The sequence below is a fragment of the Pseudorasbora parva genome, chromosome 6, assembly GCF_024679245.1.
Source record: "Pseudorasbora parva isolate DD20220531a chromosome 6, ASM2467924v1, whole genome shotgun sequence".
Classification (NCBI taxonomy): domain Eukaryota; kingdom Metazoa; phylum Chordata; class Actinopteri; order Cypriniformes; family Gobionidae; genus Pseudorasbora; species Pseudorasbora parva.
The window spans coordinates 21,662,089-21,677,920 of NC_090177.1; the positions used below are offsets into that span (position 1 = coordinate 21,662,089).

Genomic DNA, 15,832 nt, shown 5'->3' on the forward strand with positions numbered 1-15,832 from the left:
GATTTAGTCCAAGATTAACATGGAAATCCCCCTCTTCACATTCGACACGGTGCCATCGAGTGTTAAAACGCAAAAGGCGAAGGTTGAATTTACGGGTATGTCCCTCTTTGGCTAATGTACTTTCAAGATGGAGGGCCAACATGGTGACCGGCATTCGAACCCCTCACCCGTATGTATTTTAAATGGCGTATTATAAACTAACGAGAATACTTTATAACTTGAAAGAAGTAAATATACATTAATGAACACATATATTTTTGAAAGAACTAAGTGTTTTTAGCTAAGAATAAACTAAAAAAACTTACACAGTGTAGCTTTAAGTCATTTATTGGTTGACCACACATACAAACATTACACAAATCATCTCCTTGTCCATATTGAACAAATATAGTTTTGGGCACAAAACAAACTAAACGTTATGTAAGAAAAACAAAATGTCAAGAACCACTTAAGCGTGTTGTAAATAATTAGTTTCATAAGGACTGGTTTCAAATACATACATTTATTCAAGAATAATGAGATACTGAATTACTATTTCCAGTTATCAGTACAGCATCCAAATACAATTTGACATAAAAATACAACATGTTCATGGATTGATCATCGCAGAGAGCTTAAAAAAAATACGAGCTGCGTTTCATAAACTGTAACATATCTTTCTCTAAAATAAAGAATGACTAGGTAATCATTAACTTCATTTAATAAAATGAGTTTAAAAGCAAGTCTAATACAAATTTACAACAAAAAAACTATGACTACTACATGCATGCTAGATTGTCTCACATATGTAATTCTAGTAAGATGATCATAAAAAATGGGTTGCACAGATATTAAGTTTACCTGTCAAGCAAAATTGTTTTTGAGATTGTCTTGGATTTTCCAAAATATTTCATCTTGACTCGTCTCTGCTTATATAAAATACTATTTGTTTTCCACATTTCAGAAAAAAAGTTCAGTTATACTATAAACATGCATCTACAAGTGTTCCTAAGTGTTCCAAACTTTAACCTTTTGGAATGCCTGGTCTCAAAATAATTTTTGAAAAGAACATATATTTCTCATTAGGTAACTATTGTATTGTATTGTATTATTTTGGAGGCTTGGGTTTGAAGTTGCAATTGTGTGCATTACTTTAGAAGGTCCGTGATGAATTATAAAACCAAAACAAAACAAAAGAAAAAAGTAACAGCCATGCAATTTCCAAGGCATGGATTTGCTTCGAATTTGCCAAACATGATAGGCACTATTTCGTGAGCCACTTCACTCAAGTCTCTGTTCAAAGTAAACACAGCCAGCATTAGAAATGCATGCAACAATTAAAGCTGTAGTAACACTGGGTTACTGGGAGAAATAATGCAAACACTGATTGTCCATTCACCAGCTCCCTGCTGCCCAGTTGAGGTGAAGTTGATGTGATAAAGTGCAAAACACTTAGTAGCGATGTCACATTGAATGACCTTCATTCTCACGTTTTGAAAGTTCTCAATGCACTTGATTGACATCTTGGTTGCGGTTCCGATTAACATTGTTGTTGTGGTTGTGGTGGTGTCTGTGGAGATGGATGGCATTGGCCTCAGGAACGTCGATGGGTTCGAAGGTGCTTGGAACAAGGGGCATGAACTGTCGGAATATGCTAACACTTCCATGCCAGAAGGTGGGCTGGGGGAGCCGGCCAGCTGGGGTCCAAGATCGAGTAGCGGGGTCGTAGACCTCAACCACATCAGATAGCTCAAAAGTGTTGTCATAGCCACCGGACACAAAGAGTCGACCACCCAGAGCTGCTACACTGCCTCCAACATGTACCTGTGGAGGGTGAGATGTTGTAAGTGAAAACTTTGTTTACTTATCTGTGTGATATCCTATTAAATTGTTCAAAAATACAATTAAAATGCAAGTCATAAATACAATGACTTGAACACACTCTTTTATGATTTTGTTGATACAACTGTCCTAATAATCACACTTGTGGTATAAAAATAAGTTGTGGTATGAAAAACAAACTGAGGCAGTTACATACTCAAATAATTACAGAGTAATATTAATTAACTACATGTACTTACTATAGAGTTAGGGTTAGTTACTTATAATTATGCATAATTTACTGTTATTACTATAGTAAGTACATGTAGTAACATGCAACTGTGTCACCATAAAATAAAGTATTACTTTGAAAAATACAAAACGTTTTTCAATTTAATTTGTATAACAAAAGCCCCCAAGGGAACATGGTGGTGGTAAAATACATGAAATGGGACATAAAATATATATTTTAATGATTAATGGATACATTTTAATGGTTAATATTTTTATATATATTTTGAAATTAATATTGAATATTGATATGTTCCAATATTTCAAAGTATTGTGTTCCCCTAGAAACTTCGCTTGCTTGCAAAAGCACTGTTATATCGTTTTAAATGACTATTAAATTAATTATTTTGACCATGAAAATGTGAAGAACAGCTGCAAATGTGACCGCACCTTAATGGAGTGAAACAAGGTAAAATTTACATACTTGTGTCATGGGACTAATCTTGTCCCATTCGTTTTTCTGTGGGTTGTAGACATCAACTTCTGCTGAATCATCCCTAAAACACAACCATTATATCAGAAACTTTCCTCCTTTTTCTACATACCACATAAAAACTCGACAATACCAAAATTTTAAAATTTTGGGGAAAAAGTGAGCACCTCACCTTACAAAGTAGATCAAGCCATTTAGAGTCACTGATTTAGGGGCAAAGGACCATGGAGGCAGTTCTCCACTGTTGACTAGTGACCAGCGGTTGCTTTCAACATCGTAGCACTGAATTGCCATTGTGTCCTCTCCAGTTAAGGATCCAATGGCATAAAGCCGCCCCCTACATGCTGTAGTGGAACAGTTATCCATTGGATGCGGCATGGCTGGAAGAGCCTCCCAGCAGTCTAGGGTATGGTCATAGCGCTCTGTGCTGTCAGACGCTACCACATAGAGTTGACTCTTCAGGACGCAGGAGCTGTGATACTCTCTGGCTTTCAACATGGGGGAGACCTCAGTCCACTCGTTCACACTGGAGTTGTATCGCCAAACGCAATCATAGAGACGGGATCCATCCGAGCCACCTGTCACAATGAATAAGGTTTAAGTGTTTAAACAGATATGCAATGCCAAATAGCCAAAAACCTTTGCCTTCATCAAGAAACTTTTTAGATCAGAGAGGTTCAACCCTGCTCCTGGGGACCCACTGTCTTGCAAAGATTATTTCTAACCTGCTTCAGCACAGCTGCCTTTGTACTTTTTTAACAAGTGATCCTGAAGAGCTTGATTAGCTTTACCTGTCTTTGATTAGGGTTGGAACTAAACTCAGCAGGACAGTTGGTCCCCAGGAGCAGGGTTGAAGACCTCTGTTTTAGATTATGTGTGCCTCTTCAGAGTAGTTTTATATACAGGTCCTTCTCAAAAAATTAGCATATTGTGATATAATTTATTATTTTCCATAATGTAATGATACAAATTAAACTTTCATATATTTTAGATTCATTGCACACCAACTGAAATATTTCAGGTCTTTTATTGTTTTAATACTGATGATTTTGGCATACAGCTCATGAAAACCCAAAAAATTAGCATATCATGAAAAGGTTCTCTAAACGAGCTATTAACCTAATCATCTGAATCAACTAATTAACTCTAAACACCTGCAAAAGATTCCTGAGGCTTTTAAAAACTCCAGCCTGGCTCATTACTCAAAACCGCGATCATGGGTAAGACTGCCGACCTGACTGCTGTCCAGAAGGCCATCATTGACACCCTCAAGCGAGAGGGTAAGACACAGAAAGAAATCAGTATTAAAACAATAAATGACCTGAAATATTTCAGTTGGTGTGCAATAAATCTAAAATATATGAAAGTTTAATTTTTATCATTACATTATGGAAAATAACAAACTTTATCACAATATGCTATTTTTTTGAGAAGGACCTGTAAATAGGGAAGACAATTCTTCACTCAACATTGTTGCATTTTCTGTTACCGCCCCCCACATTTTTGTGAAAATGATCAAAAAGGGAAAGAGGCAAAAAGGTGCATTGTCTATTGTCAAGAGTGTAGTGATGTGAACAGCTGAAGCACAGCTCACAATCATGTAGATCACGTGGATTCCAATTGAATTTCTTGGATTTCGCCCACAAAAAAATGGCCTTATAATGTTAAATGAGGCCACACCTTAAATTAGACTTAAAGCATTATAGTTTTTGGCTGGTTGTTCATATAGCATGTAGTTAAAATACACACTTTGTATGCTATCAGCAATATATCATTTATAAAGATAAATGATTGAAATGTAAGCAACATGTTGCTTAATAATTTTCTCAATTGAAAAAAAAAATTGCCTGAAGGTAACAGATGTGTCAACTGAAATCATGTTGATTATCTGGCATAACATTTTGTCCTATCGCCACACTCTCACATAGTCAAATATAAAGGGCTTTATTTATACATTGGCTGCCATGTTGTAAACAGTTTGGAAAAAAGGACACAGAGTCTGCTTGGAAATTTGCTTGTTAAGTATGAGTTTGTCTTTGACAGAGGACTTTCAGGTCCCAAACAGGAAACAACATCATTGTACTAACCTGTCACATAAATGTCGTTGCCCAGGGCAGCTATGCTGTAGCCACCTCCAAGGTGGTCTGGGAATTCTGCCAAGTATCTCCACTGTCCAGTCTGTGGGTTGTAACAATCCACAGTAACAAGCTCATCACACTCTTGATCACATCCACCCACCATCACCAGAATTTCTGCCAGGCCGGTGGACGGACGTGGGCGCATCCGATGACCAGGTTGATCATGGCGGTCGTATTCGTAGGACTGAAAACTGCGTGCCTCACTGACTAACCTTAAACAGGCCGGTGACAAGTAGACCAGTGGATCACTCTCCACATGGGCTAGAAGGTAGAAACGGCGAACAAACGGCAGACGTACTTGCTGCAACAACTCGGGCCAGTAATGCAACCGGTGCTGCAAGTCGGATTTGACCCAGCGTACGGCAATCTGGTATGCTGTTTCTTCCTTATCCACACACAGTCCATCATCAGACACAAACTCCAGTAGTCGCTTCCACGACAATCGCTCAAAGTCCATGCTCTTCGCCAGCTCCACAATGTTTTTCAGCACAAAACGGCGGGCGCTAGTTGCTAGCTCACGACAGTCATAAGCCTCTGCAAAGTCCTGGATCTCCAAGCAGTTGGAAACATCAAGTCTCTGCTCCAGGAACGCGCAGCACGCTTCTTTAACGGAAGGGAACTGAAAGAGGTCCGCCGTCTTGAGCAGAAGGTCCACGTTGTCATGTGTCACGGTCACGCGACCCGTGTAGCAAAAGTCCACTAGAAGGCCCAACAGTTCGGCTGATACTTCGTGTAGCACCACACGGTCCATGGCGCTCTCTCTAAGAGTCCCGGCAAACATGGCACGGAAGTACATGCTGGCAGCTGCTAGCACAGTTCGATGGCAGTGGAACTCTTTGCCTTCAGCACACAATGTGACGTCGAAGAACTTGCGCTCTGCTCGGAGCTCGTGGATGCCTCGGAGCAAGTTGATGGCATGGGCCGTGTCAAAGAAAGGCAGCATTGAGGGCTGCGTTTGTAAAACTGGTTTCTCCATAGCTGTTCCTTATAGCTTACTGTATTTCTCTTGCCGTAAGTCTAGTCGCTGGATTCATCTTTAAACAGAGAACAGAAGTTTTATTAGTAGTTTGTAGTAGTAGTTTTTCCATTTGATTTTGTGATACAAACTTAAACAAGTCATAAAAAAGAGAACTGCTCAAACTCAAGATTTAGCCTACCTGTGTGTCTTCTCAAAGCGTTTAAATTTGTGAAAGGAAAGGGGACACAGTAGCTTCTAGAATGAAACATCATGTGGTTATGACGAATGTGCGCAACCGTTGGTCTCTTATGAAAGAGTTCTCATCCTTTCTGGTCTATAAATACACCAGCAGTGTCCACTTTCACAGGATGGGAGGGGGTCTTCACACTCCGTTTAGCTACTTTTACTGGAGATTACAGAAACTTCTCCACTCTGAGTAATTCCTCATACACCAACAAAACTAAAGAAGGTTTACAGGGGTAGTTCAGCCAAAAATAAAACAGTCATCATTTACTCAAACCTTATTCGTTTTAACCCTGTATTCTTTCTTTCTGTGAAATGCAAAAGAGAGAATATCAGAGCTGCTCTTTTCCATACTAGAAATGTGAATGGAAAAAATTGACCAGAAACCCACCATAAAATACTTGTGTACAATATTCAAAGTCTTCTGAAGCTGATTGTGAGCTTTGTGTGAGAAACAAAGCTGTTGTTCACGCATATTGTCCACTGGTGGATGATAATGTTCCAATTTATTAGAAGCATGCACTGCGGTTGTTGTCTGTTACTTTAAATGCTTGAGCTTGTTAAAGTCTGGATTCTGATTGGTTTTAAATGTTATTTTAGATTCATCAGCTGGAATAAACAGTTCTGAAAGTGATTCCAACGATATTGTTCATTTGTGTTGTTATTATAGCCGTGGGGTGTGGATCTGTAGCCTGACAAACCAGACCCACATCAAGATGTTGGGTCTGGGAACTCACTATTGGCAGGGCTCTATTTCGAGAGGCGGGATAAATGGTTGTCTTTCAAATTCCCTCTGCACGCAATAGGATAGCGCTTCAACCAACCAGAGAAACCAAGAAGGTGAAGCGCAGCTAGTTGGTAGATTTAACTTTCGCCGTATCTGGTCGGCAAAACTCTGAACACATCTTCCTTTCTTAAGAATGACTTCAGTACCGTTCTTCATTCTTTTCTCAAAGAAAAGCTCAACTCCAAGTCTTCCAGAGTTGCGGCCAAAGCCATTTCGTAAGACTGTTGTTTGCCAGCTTCTCTGTTGACAAGTAGCACACGGAACCACCACAGTTCTGCCATCATTCTGTTAAGCCCGCCCACTGACTCCATACACTATGTGATTGACCTGACCAGTTTGGTTTTTCCAGCTCACAATACAACGGAGAGTTGCTAGACTACCCTGGCTGCGAGTTAAATTTGCTATTTCGACTCCTTTCTTGGTATGAATAGGCATTAACAGCTCACATTTGCTATTATATGATTTCAAAATTCATTGAATTTTTAAGCTTGTCAGAGTAAATTACCAATGACTTGTGGTGTGGAAAAGTAGCAGTTTAGATATTCTGCTTAACATCTACTGTTGTGTTTCACATAAGAAAGAAAGTAATGTGAATGTCATACAGGTGAATAAAGAATGTGTATTTTGGGGGGAACTACCCCTTTAAAAGTAAACTAAATTTAACAATATGAAAAAGAGCATTTAGCAATCTGCATAAATATTTTTGTTTCCCCTGTTCATTCTGTGTATATTCTCATGTAAAATCACAAGGCAAGCATCTAAAGAAAGGGTTTTTTTCAATGGCAGTGTGAGTTTAAAATACAACGGCATTTCCATCTCCAGGATCAGGTATCAAAACAGTGGCAAACACATATGAAGGCACAAAACAACCATAGCTTACTAAAGAGCAATGTGACTTGCAGAGATTTGAAGCTCTGAAGTTTTACGAAGGTTGATTCGTCAAAAAGAAAGAGAGAGAAAGAGAGAGAGAGGCCCCAAAGGTTCAACAAACTGCAGAGAAATAGAACTGCTCTAAACAGAAAAGCTCTAAAGTTTTCAGTGAGTGACCTACATTATGTATAGCAGGCTTGAGGAGGAATAATGCATTCATTTTCTACTGGGCTCCCGAACCTGGGTATTTTTGGAATTGATTAGATGCAAATATATACAGAGTTCATACACATTTTTACCAATACATTTCCATGACTTTTGAGGCAATATAACAAAGAGTGAAAATTGAAGGGGGTCTGAATAATTTCCGTACCCACTGTACTAGGGTTAGGGTAGGATTAGGGCTTGGTTGAGGGTAAATTACATGTAATTATGCATAATTTACTGTCATTACTATAGTACGTACATGTAATATATGTAACAAGGACACCGTTACCATAGATTTTAGAACAACTTTGCCTCCTATTTACCATTAATCTCATTGGATAACCATCAATCATAAACAAGATAACTATTTGAATTACCCAGAACAGTTTATATTTCATTTTTGCAATTTCCACCCAAGTACAAACAGCAACTGCCAGACGTTACCCTATTAAATTAACTTTTTTATTAATTGATTTCCACTGGCAATTGCAATTTTTAGGATTACCAATGTTGTCTTTTGTCAAATACTTAAATTTAACCAATTGCTTAAATCAATCAGAATACTCTAGAGCAGGGGTCTCCAACACGTCGCTCGCGAGCTACCATTAGCTCGTGGCCTGATTGGAGGTAGATAGCCAAGACATAGGCAACTTTGCATCTAGTCAGAGTGAGCTAATTTAGACTGACTTAGAATTTTTTATTTATGAACAAATGTAAATGTAAACATGCAAATGTAGGGTTGTCACAAGTACAGGTAGGCTACTTTAGTACAATGTTGGTAGTGAAATTTAAAAAAAAATGACGATACCAGCATTTCTGTATTACCGGTTGTACCGACTCCCGAGTATATTCGGTACACGCAGCTACCGTGTTAATCCAAGCGCAGGGCTCCAAACTGTAGCCGAATATATACTAGTGTCTATGAATATTAAACTGCAGATTACTATTTAAATATTACTCCTGCAAATTCTGCGTCTCTGCTTGAATAACAGGCGCAGATACACACATGCGTGTCTCTGCCTTGTGCCACTATGAGGACACACGGACGCATAAACTGTCACTTCATGGGAATTTAACGTTTCAAAGCTGTCATATGAACACAGACACTCAAAGGTCTTCATGGCAACCCGTCATAATAAAAGTTTGGTTTAACGTGAAGTTTAACGTGGAGAAATTGACAGAATATATTAGGCTACTGTTGCAGCCTATACAGTAGATGTAACTTCATCTCTATGTAATAATAATACGTCTCTGCTAATAATAATAATTATGCCTAGATGGTTCCTTATTTTTCACTTGATATTTTATGTATAAACAATGATTACTTTTAAACAGCATACAGCCTTTAAATGTGTATGATTTACTTATAATAATTATCATCATTAATACATTTTTTAAATTTAATAGATTTTTTTTTTAAATAGTAAAAAAAAAAAAAAAATTTTTTGCTGTGGTACCAAAATTGGTACTGACTACCGTAAAATGTTTATGGTGTTTGTACCGACTACAGGAACTTCTACTACACTCTTTCAGGTGTAAAACATTTTGGATTGTTGTTAAAATGACAATTATGATGCATTAATTAAGAGTTTTAAGTATTGTAGAACATGAGTAGCTCTTGGCGACTTTCATTTTTAAAAAGTAGCTCTCAAATGAAAAAAGGTTGGAGACTAGGGCTGCACGTTTTCACGTTTTTCATTAACCGTTAACCGAGGCCCTTAGAGGTTCATACTCGGTTAACCATAGTGTGCGTCAGGGTTATTATTTTTAGTTTATTAATTTGACGACCGCCATAGTGTGAACGCGCCTATAGAGAGAAATGCACATCATGGATTACATAATCAGAGAGTAGCCTATTTCTTTTCGTTTTAAATTGTTAAAAGATATATTTCATGTCTGTGAGGCGTACGCTGAGTTTCGTTAAATTAGGATGAGATGAGATGCGCTGCTCCAGTTCACGAGCAATGCAAGTGGCCGCGAGGGCGCCTGCATGATTAGGGCCTGTAGTAAAATATGCAGTGGAGAATGATTCACACAGCGTTTGACTCGCGCGGCTGAGCCTCTCCCGGCAGAGTTCAAGCATCTGTGGACTCGTCCCTTCAGCTCTGGCCATCTTGCTTTTTTGTTTTCTTCATTACAGTTAAAGTAACCTCTGCTTTTCTCTAGTCCCTCACAATTTTCTCACTTCAAACTTTCTTTCTTCTGCTCCGTTATGCACAGCGCGCGTGGCTCCCGCTCTGCTTCTGCCCTAATGCGACTTTTAGTCCAGTGCGACTTATGTTATTTTCCTCTTCATGATGCATTTTTTGACTGATGCGACTCATACTCCGGAGCGACTTATAGCCTGAAAAATGCGGTAAGCATTCTCATTTTTAAAGTGCTCCCACGCTTTCTTTGCCCGCTTCATTGCCCGCTTAGAAAGCTGGTCATGACTTCTTGTGGATATTACAAATGTCTGGGAGTGCTCTGGCGGTCTCTAGGGGTGCAAAAATATATTACAACTAAATTCAAAGCACGTCATTGACGCCACTTAACCGAGCAAAATGTTTCACTCGGTTAAGCAATTTTTAACGGTTAATCGGCTATAATTGGTTATAATGCTCAATGCTGTAAAACTAAATCTAAATGTGTGTTTAATAATAAAATGTTTATAGGTTATGGTTTAGGGGTACAGTAGGTGTAGGGAGGGCTTTATTGTCCCAATAAGGTGGCACCCATTTAATAATTTCAATAAACAATCATTTACACTATTACTGCATACTCTTTAATGTACAACAACACTGAGGTGCAAATATATAAGTATAAATACAATAGCATTAACACTTACTGCTAAGAAAACACTGCTATATTTACATAGAGTGTAAATAGAATCTAATGCTATTTTCACTTAGTGTAAATAGCCGCTGCCGTAAAGAAAATGCTGTGACTTTTTTATTTTTTATAAATACACAGCCCCACACTTTTGAGCGGGAGTGTAATCCAAATGAGTTACCAAATCCTTGTAAACTTGAAACAAAAAAAATTGAAATGGTGGGTTGGGAATCACCATACATAATGTTATTGTTTTAATTTCTAACAATCACTGCTCTTCAAATCCAAATTTCATTCTTGACAATGGCTGACTGTATAATGTTTAAATAAAGCACAGAGTTCTGTATAAGTGAGCCCTGGTTTTAAATAGGTCATGGTTTATGAAGCAACCATTTCATTCCTCTCATACCGGTTGTGTATTAGGCAACTCAAATACCAAGGTGCTTACTAGTAGTCAGTTTACCAGTCAGTCCGAGAATAGCATGGCTGGCAGTGACAAACACTTCACTTCTCCTGACTTCCTGTCTTGTCATGTCAATAAGGTGTCATGATCTATAGTTAGGACAGATGACTATTTACAAGAAATGCACGTCTGTGACGTAGCATGAGCTGCCGTATCAACAATAGGCCTTTATTGAAAAAACATATATCTGTCATTATTGAATATATATATATAGTATATTAGTCGAGTGAACTTCACGTGTGTCCTTTTACTGGATGAATGCTTTAGATTTTGCATGCTGTAAGAAGTAGAAGTATCGTCTTTGTACAACTTCAGAATAGCAAACCCCTTTATGAACCCCCTCAGGCCTGGGGCCCTCTTCCATTTGCACAGCCATTGTACACCCTTTATGTGTCTCTAACCCACCAGTGTCCTACAGTCTAAAGTTGCACCTGACTGAAAAATGCCCTTCATAACACAGCTGCCATGGCTCTGCATTCTATCAGCACGATCCCAAAGTAGCTGAGCGTGTTTGGGCCTCAGGACACCCATGATCAGCCTCTGCTTCACTCTATCCAAATTAGATCAGTCCTCAATCCATAACATTTATTCTGAAACCATCACTGGCCCTTGTAATAAGGATAGGATTACAATAGGATTTTTACTCGTCTTCAGTGTCACATGACACAGAAATCATTCTAATATTCTTATTTGCAGCTCAAAGACCATTTCTTATTATTATTATCATCAATAATTTCTTGCTATTATCAAAGGAACTGTATGTAAGTAATTTATTTCATTTAATCATAAAATGTCCCTGATATGTCACTAGACATTAAGAAATCATGTTAATTTAAAATACTTATATCACTGACAACATTAGTCCAGCCAGGATATTGTCATTTAAAAGTTGTTGTTGCAGCCCTCAACAATGTTGTGTTTTGGCCTGAAGCTCCACCCTCCACCTATCTACCAATCACGAAGGCAGTAGTGTTTCTTCATCCGGGTTATAACTGCAGCTACAAACATTCCTGCAGCCTATCTGGCAACCTCAAGCCAGGGGGGAGGGGGAGAGGTGATGCTAGAGGTCAGAGGAGAATGGGCCAACTGATTCAAGCTGATAGAAGAGCAACTTTGACTGAAATAACCACTCGTTAAAACTGAGGTATGCAGCAAAGCATTTGTGAAGCCACTACACGCACAACCTTGTGGCGGATGGGCTACAACAGCAGAAGACAAATAGGAAAAAGAGGCTACAATTTGCACAAACTCACCAAAATTGGACAGTTAAGGACTGGAAAAATGTTGCCTGGTCTGATGAGCCTCGATTTCTGTTGAAAACAATACTGTTGATCACATCAACAACATGGATCCATCACGCCTTGTAACCATTGTGCAGGCTGGTGGTGGTGGTGTAATGGTGTGGGGGATGTTTTCTTGGCACACTTTAGGCCCTTTAGTGCCTATTGGGCATTGTTTAAATGTCACGGCCTACCTGTCCATTGTTTCTGACCATGTCCATCCCTTTATAACCACCTCTGATGGCTACTTCCAGCAGGATAAATGTGCCATGTCACAAAGCGCAAATAATTTAAAATTGGTTTCTTGAACATGACAACGAGTTCACTGTACTAAAATGGCCCCCACAGTAGGGCTGTCAACGAATATTCTAAATTCAAATAGTTTTAAAAAAAAACGAATTTCGAAGGTGAAAATTAATATTTATTAAAAAAACAACAACAACACTGCGGTAGTAGAGGCGTGGTTGTCTGCTTTGCGAGTGAGTGCGCGCATGTGGGTTCAGGGACAGGTCACACTGTCACTGCTGAAAGTTGACACGTCTTGCAGTGAAGATGGCAGGAAGTGCAAAGCCTAACTCAACCGTGGCAGAGAAAGCGATTTTAACTCTCCAAAATCTAAAGCCATGTCTGGAAGTACGTTGGATTTTGGTCGGTAGGAGGTAAAATTGTTGAGCCGCGAGATAAAGTTATATGCAAGCTATGTAAGATACAGTTAGCATAGCATGCCTAATTTGATTTAAAATTAAACAGAAACACTAAAGTGTAGGCTACTGTACTGACTGAAGAGATACTGCATGAATAAAGGATAAATGCACTGCTTTCACTGGTGTGATTATTTACCATTTCATGTCAAGCAAAAGTGCCAAGTTTACCATAGCAGAGCTCGCTCGGAGCGCTCAATATGCTGTAAAACTTCAATTTGTATTAATAATATTTGTTTCAATCACTGAATGAAGACTGCAATATTTGGGACAAGAGTCACAAGTCTCACGACCTTAAATTGTTTGCACAAAACTCTTGTTTAGCACTCAAAGTTTGTTTCAACTCAACTCTCTCAACTCAACTTTATTTCTAAAGCACTTTCAAAACCATTAGAATGGACCAAAGTGCTGTCCATGAGTATAAAGCAACATCAGAAGATACAACAATTTACAATAATGCACACACACAAAAAACTACAAAGCCAAGGTATCACACATGACACCAAAAATCAAACACATAATCATAATCACATAATCACTCACAGTTTCCAACCCAGTCAGACGCCCAAAGCCTGATTAAATAAAAAAGTCTTCAAGTCCTTTTTAAAAGTGTCCAAGCTTTGCAAGGATTTGAGAGATAGCGGCAACTCATTCCAAAGTGCAGGGGCCGCGACCGAGAAGGCGCGATCTCCACTACGCCTCAGACGAGATCGAGGGACGGTTAAGAGCATGTTCTGGGAAGAACGTAACGGACGTTGAGGCTTGTATGGGATTAACATGTCCTTTATATACGCTGGGGCTCTATCATGTAGTGCTTTAAAAACAAACATTAACACCTTGTATTGTATTCTAAATTTAACAGGTAGCCAGTGAAGGGTTATCAATACAGGTGTTATGTGATCTCGTTTTCTATTATTTGTTAAAAATCTCGCTGCAGCATTTTGCACGTACTGAAGACGAGTAACAAGTGATTCACTTATGCCCAGGTAAAGAGCATTACAATAATCTAAGCGGGTTGAAATAAAGGCATGCAGAACAATCTCCAAATCCTTGTATGATAAGATTTTAGTTTGGTTAATTTTCTCAAGTGAAAAAAAGATGATTTCACAACACTGTTAACTTGACGGTTAAAACACATTTCAGTATCAAATAATACGCCGAGGTTCCTCACATAGCTACTCATATTATTGGACAATGGTCCACACTCAAAGCTTGTTTATTTAAACCGTTATGCGAGAGAGAGAGAGATTTAGTTAAATTACTTAAATAGACTACCTATACAAGTTGTATAGGTACAAGTAATTATGTTTCTTTTTATTAATTTGTCATGTTATTGACGTAATGCGCATCATTGACAAAATGTGCACCCAGGTGTTCGAATAGTTCGAATATTCGTGTTTGTTTTAGAGGGATTCGTCATTTTTGAGCAAATTTGACAGCCCTACCCCACAGTCACCAGATCTCAACCCAATAGAGCATCTTTGGGATGTGGTGGAACGGGAGCTTCGTGCCCTGGATGTGCATCCCACAACTCTCCATCAACTGCAAGATGCTATCCTATCAATATGGGCCAACATTTCATCAGACATTTTTGCAATAGCCTACAGCCAGCAGACCTTCAAAATACAGTCTATTTTAAGATTTGACCTATTGGTTGTCATGCATTGCTCATCTTCACCAACCTAGGCTACTGCCAACTACATAGCAAAGAGGCTTCGCGGAACAACGGAAACGTGTCTTATATGATTTCAATGCAGTAAAATAATTATAAAGACCTCTGAGGAAAATCCAGCGTAATGACCAAAACAGAAACAAACGTAAAGTCGGTTTCCGACACAATAACCGTATGCTGTCTGCCTGCTTCGTTTGAGAAAAACACCACGAGACGTCACATTTTCACCTTCATACGCACAGTCTGTTTCTGACGCATTTCTACTCACCGAATCCAGCTGCTAAAGATTTCGGTTGCTCTTCGACTCGGATAGCTTGACAGATTGTTAAAATATGTGCTATGTCTCTTTGTATCGTTTAACTTTGCTAGTGTGTCCTTTTTTTCTTCGCTCATGTCAGCGCCATGACTCCGCATCATAAGAGACCCTCATTGGACACTTGTGCACCAGTTAAACGGTGACGTGATCTCAAGTTTGAGTGTCCAAACTGTTGAACTAACGCCGCACATGTAATGCGTATCCATTCCATTATTCTCTATTTACTTTCAGCGTGAGACCGGTATTTTTGAACAGAAGAAGTACGTTTTTATTAATAAATTGCTAAACATTAAAGGCCGGGTTAGATGTCGACTTCTTTGTATGTATAATACACTATTTTTATTTAGTTAAAAATGCTTGCTTTCGCTAGCAGTGGTTTTTTGTTCAATATCCTATCAACAAAATATCACCTTTTTTGCAATATATTTTTGGTTAACAAATGAAAGGAACATAGTAGTGAAATATATGTTAAGTAAGGAATAAGTTAAGTAAATTGATTTGTGGCATATAAATTAGGTGTGTAACAGTTCAAATTATTCACGGGTTTTGGTCACGGTGTCGGTAATAGGTTATGCTGTGCTCAGGGAAAAAAGGCTACTGTCAAATAAAATAAAGACAATAAGAACAAATAATCACTACAAGCAACGTACAGCACAAATAAATACACTTAAGCAAATACAAACAAAATAAACAGTGCTTTTCCGGCTATTTATAGTTTTCAGGTGCAGAAATTGAATAAAGTAGGCCTATAGCTAACCAAATGTAAAACACCTTTGCATATAATCTTAACTAGTCTGGGCTTTCCATAGCTATCTATTTACACACGAAACTACTTCAAATCTATAATCCGATTGAACTGTTT

At 38.5% G+C, this 15,832-nt stretch overlaps 1 protein-coding gene across 2 annotated transcripts; it reads right to left on the minus strand.

Annotated features, from left to right (window-relative positions):
* Window positions 1–311: 311 nt before the first annotated feature.
* klhl21 (kelch-like family member 21) lies at window positions 312–15,101 on the minus strand. 2 transcript variants are annotated; one of them, XM_067446175.1, is made up of 5 exons: window positions 14,923–15,101; window positions 4,612–5,696; window positions 2,697–3,102; window positions 2,516–2,588; window positions 312–1,803 (listed from the first exon to the last, which is right to left on the minus strand). In XM_067446175.1, exons 2-5 carry the CDS (start codon window positions 5,636–5,638, stop codon window positions 1,483–1,485), a joined length of 1,827 nt encoding a protein of 608 aa, XP_067302276.1. In that variant the 5' UTR covers window positions 5,639–5,696; window positions 14,923–15,101; the 3' UTR covers window positions 312–1,482. The 2 variants fall into 2 exon arrangements, with proteins under 2 accessions (XP_067302276.1, XP_067302277.1); XM_067446176.1 differs by lacking the exon at window positions 14,923–15,101 and adding an exon at window positions 5,820–9,047.
* Window positions 15,102–15,832: the final 731 nt, after the last annotated feature.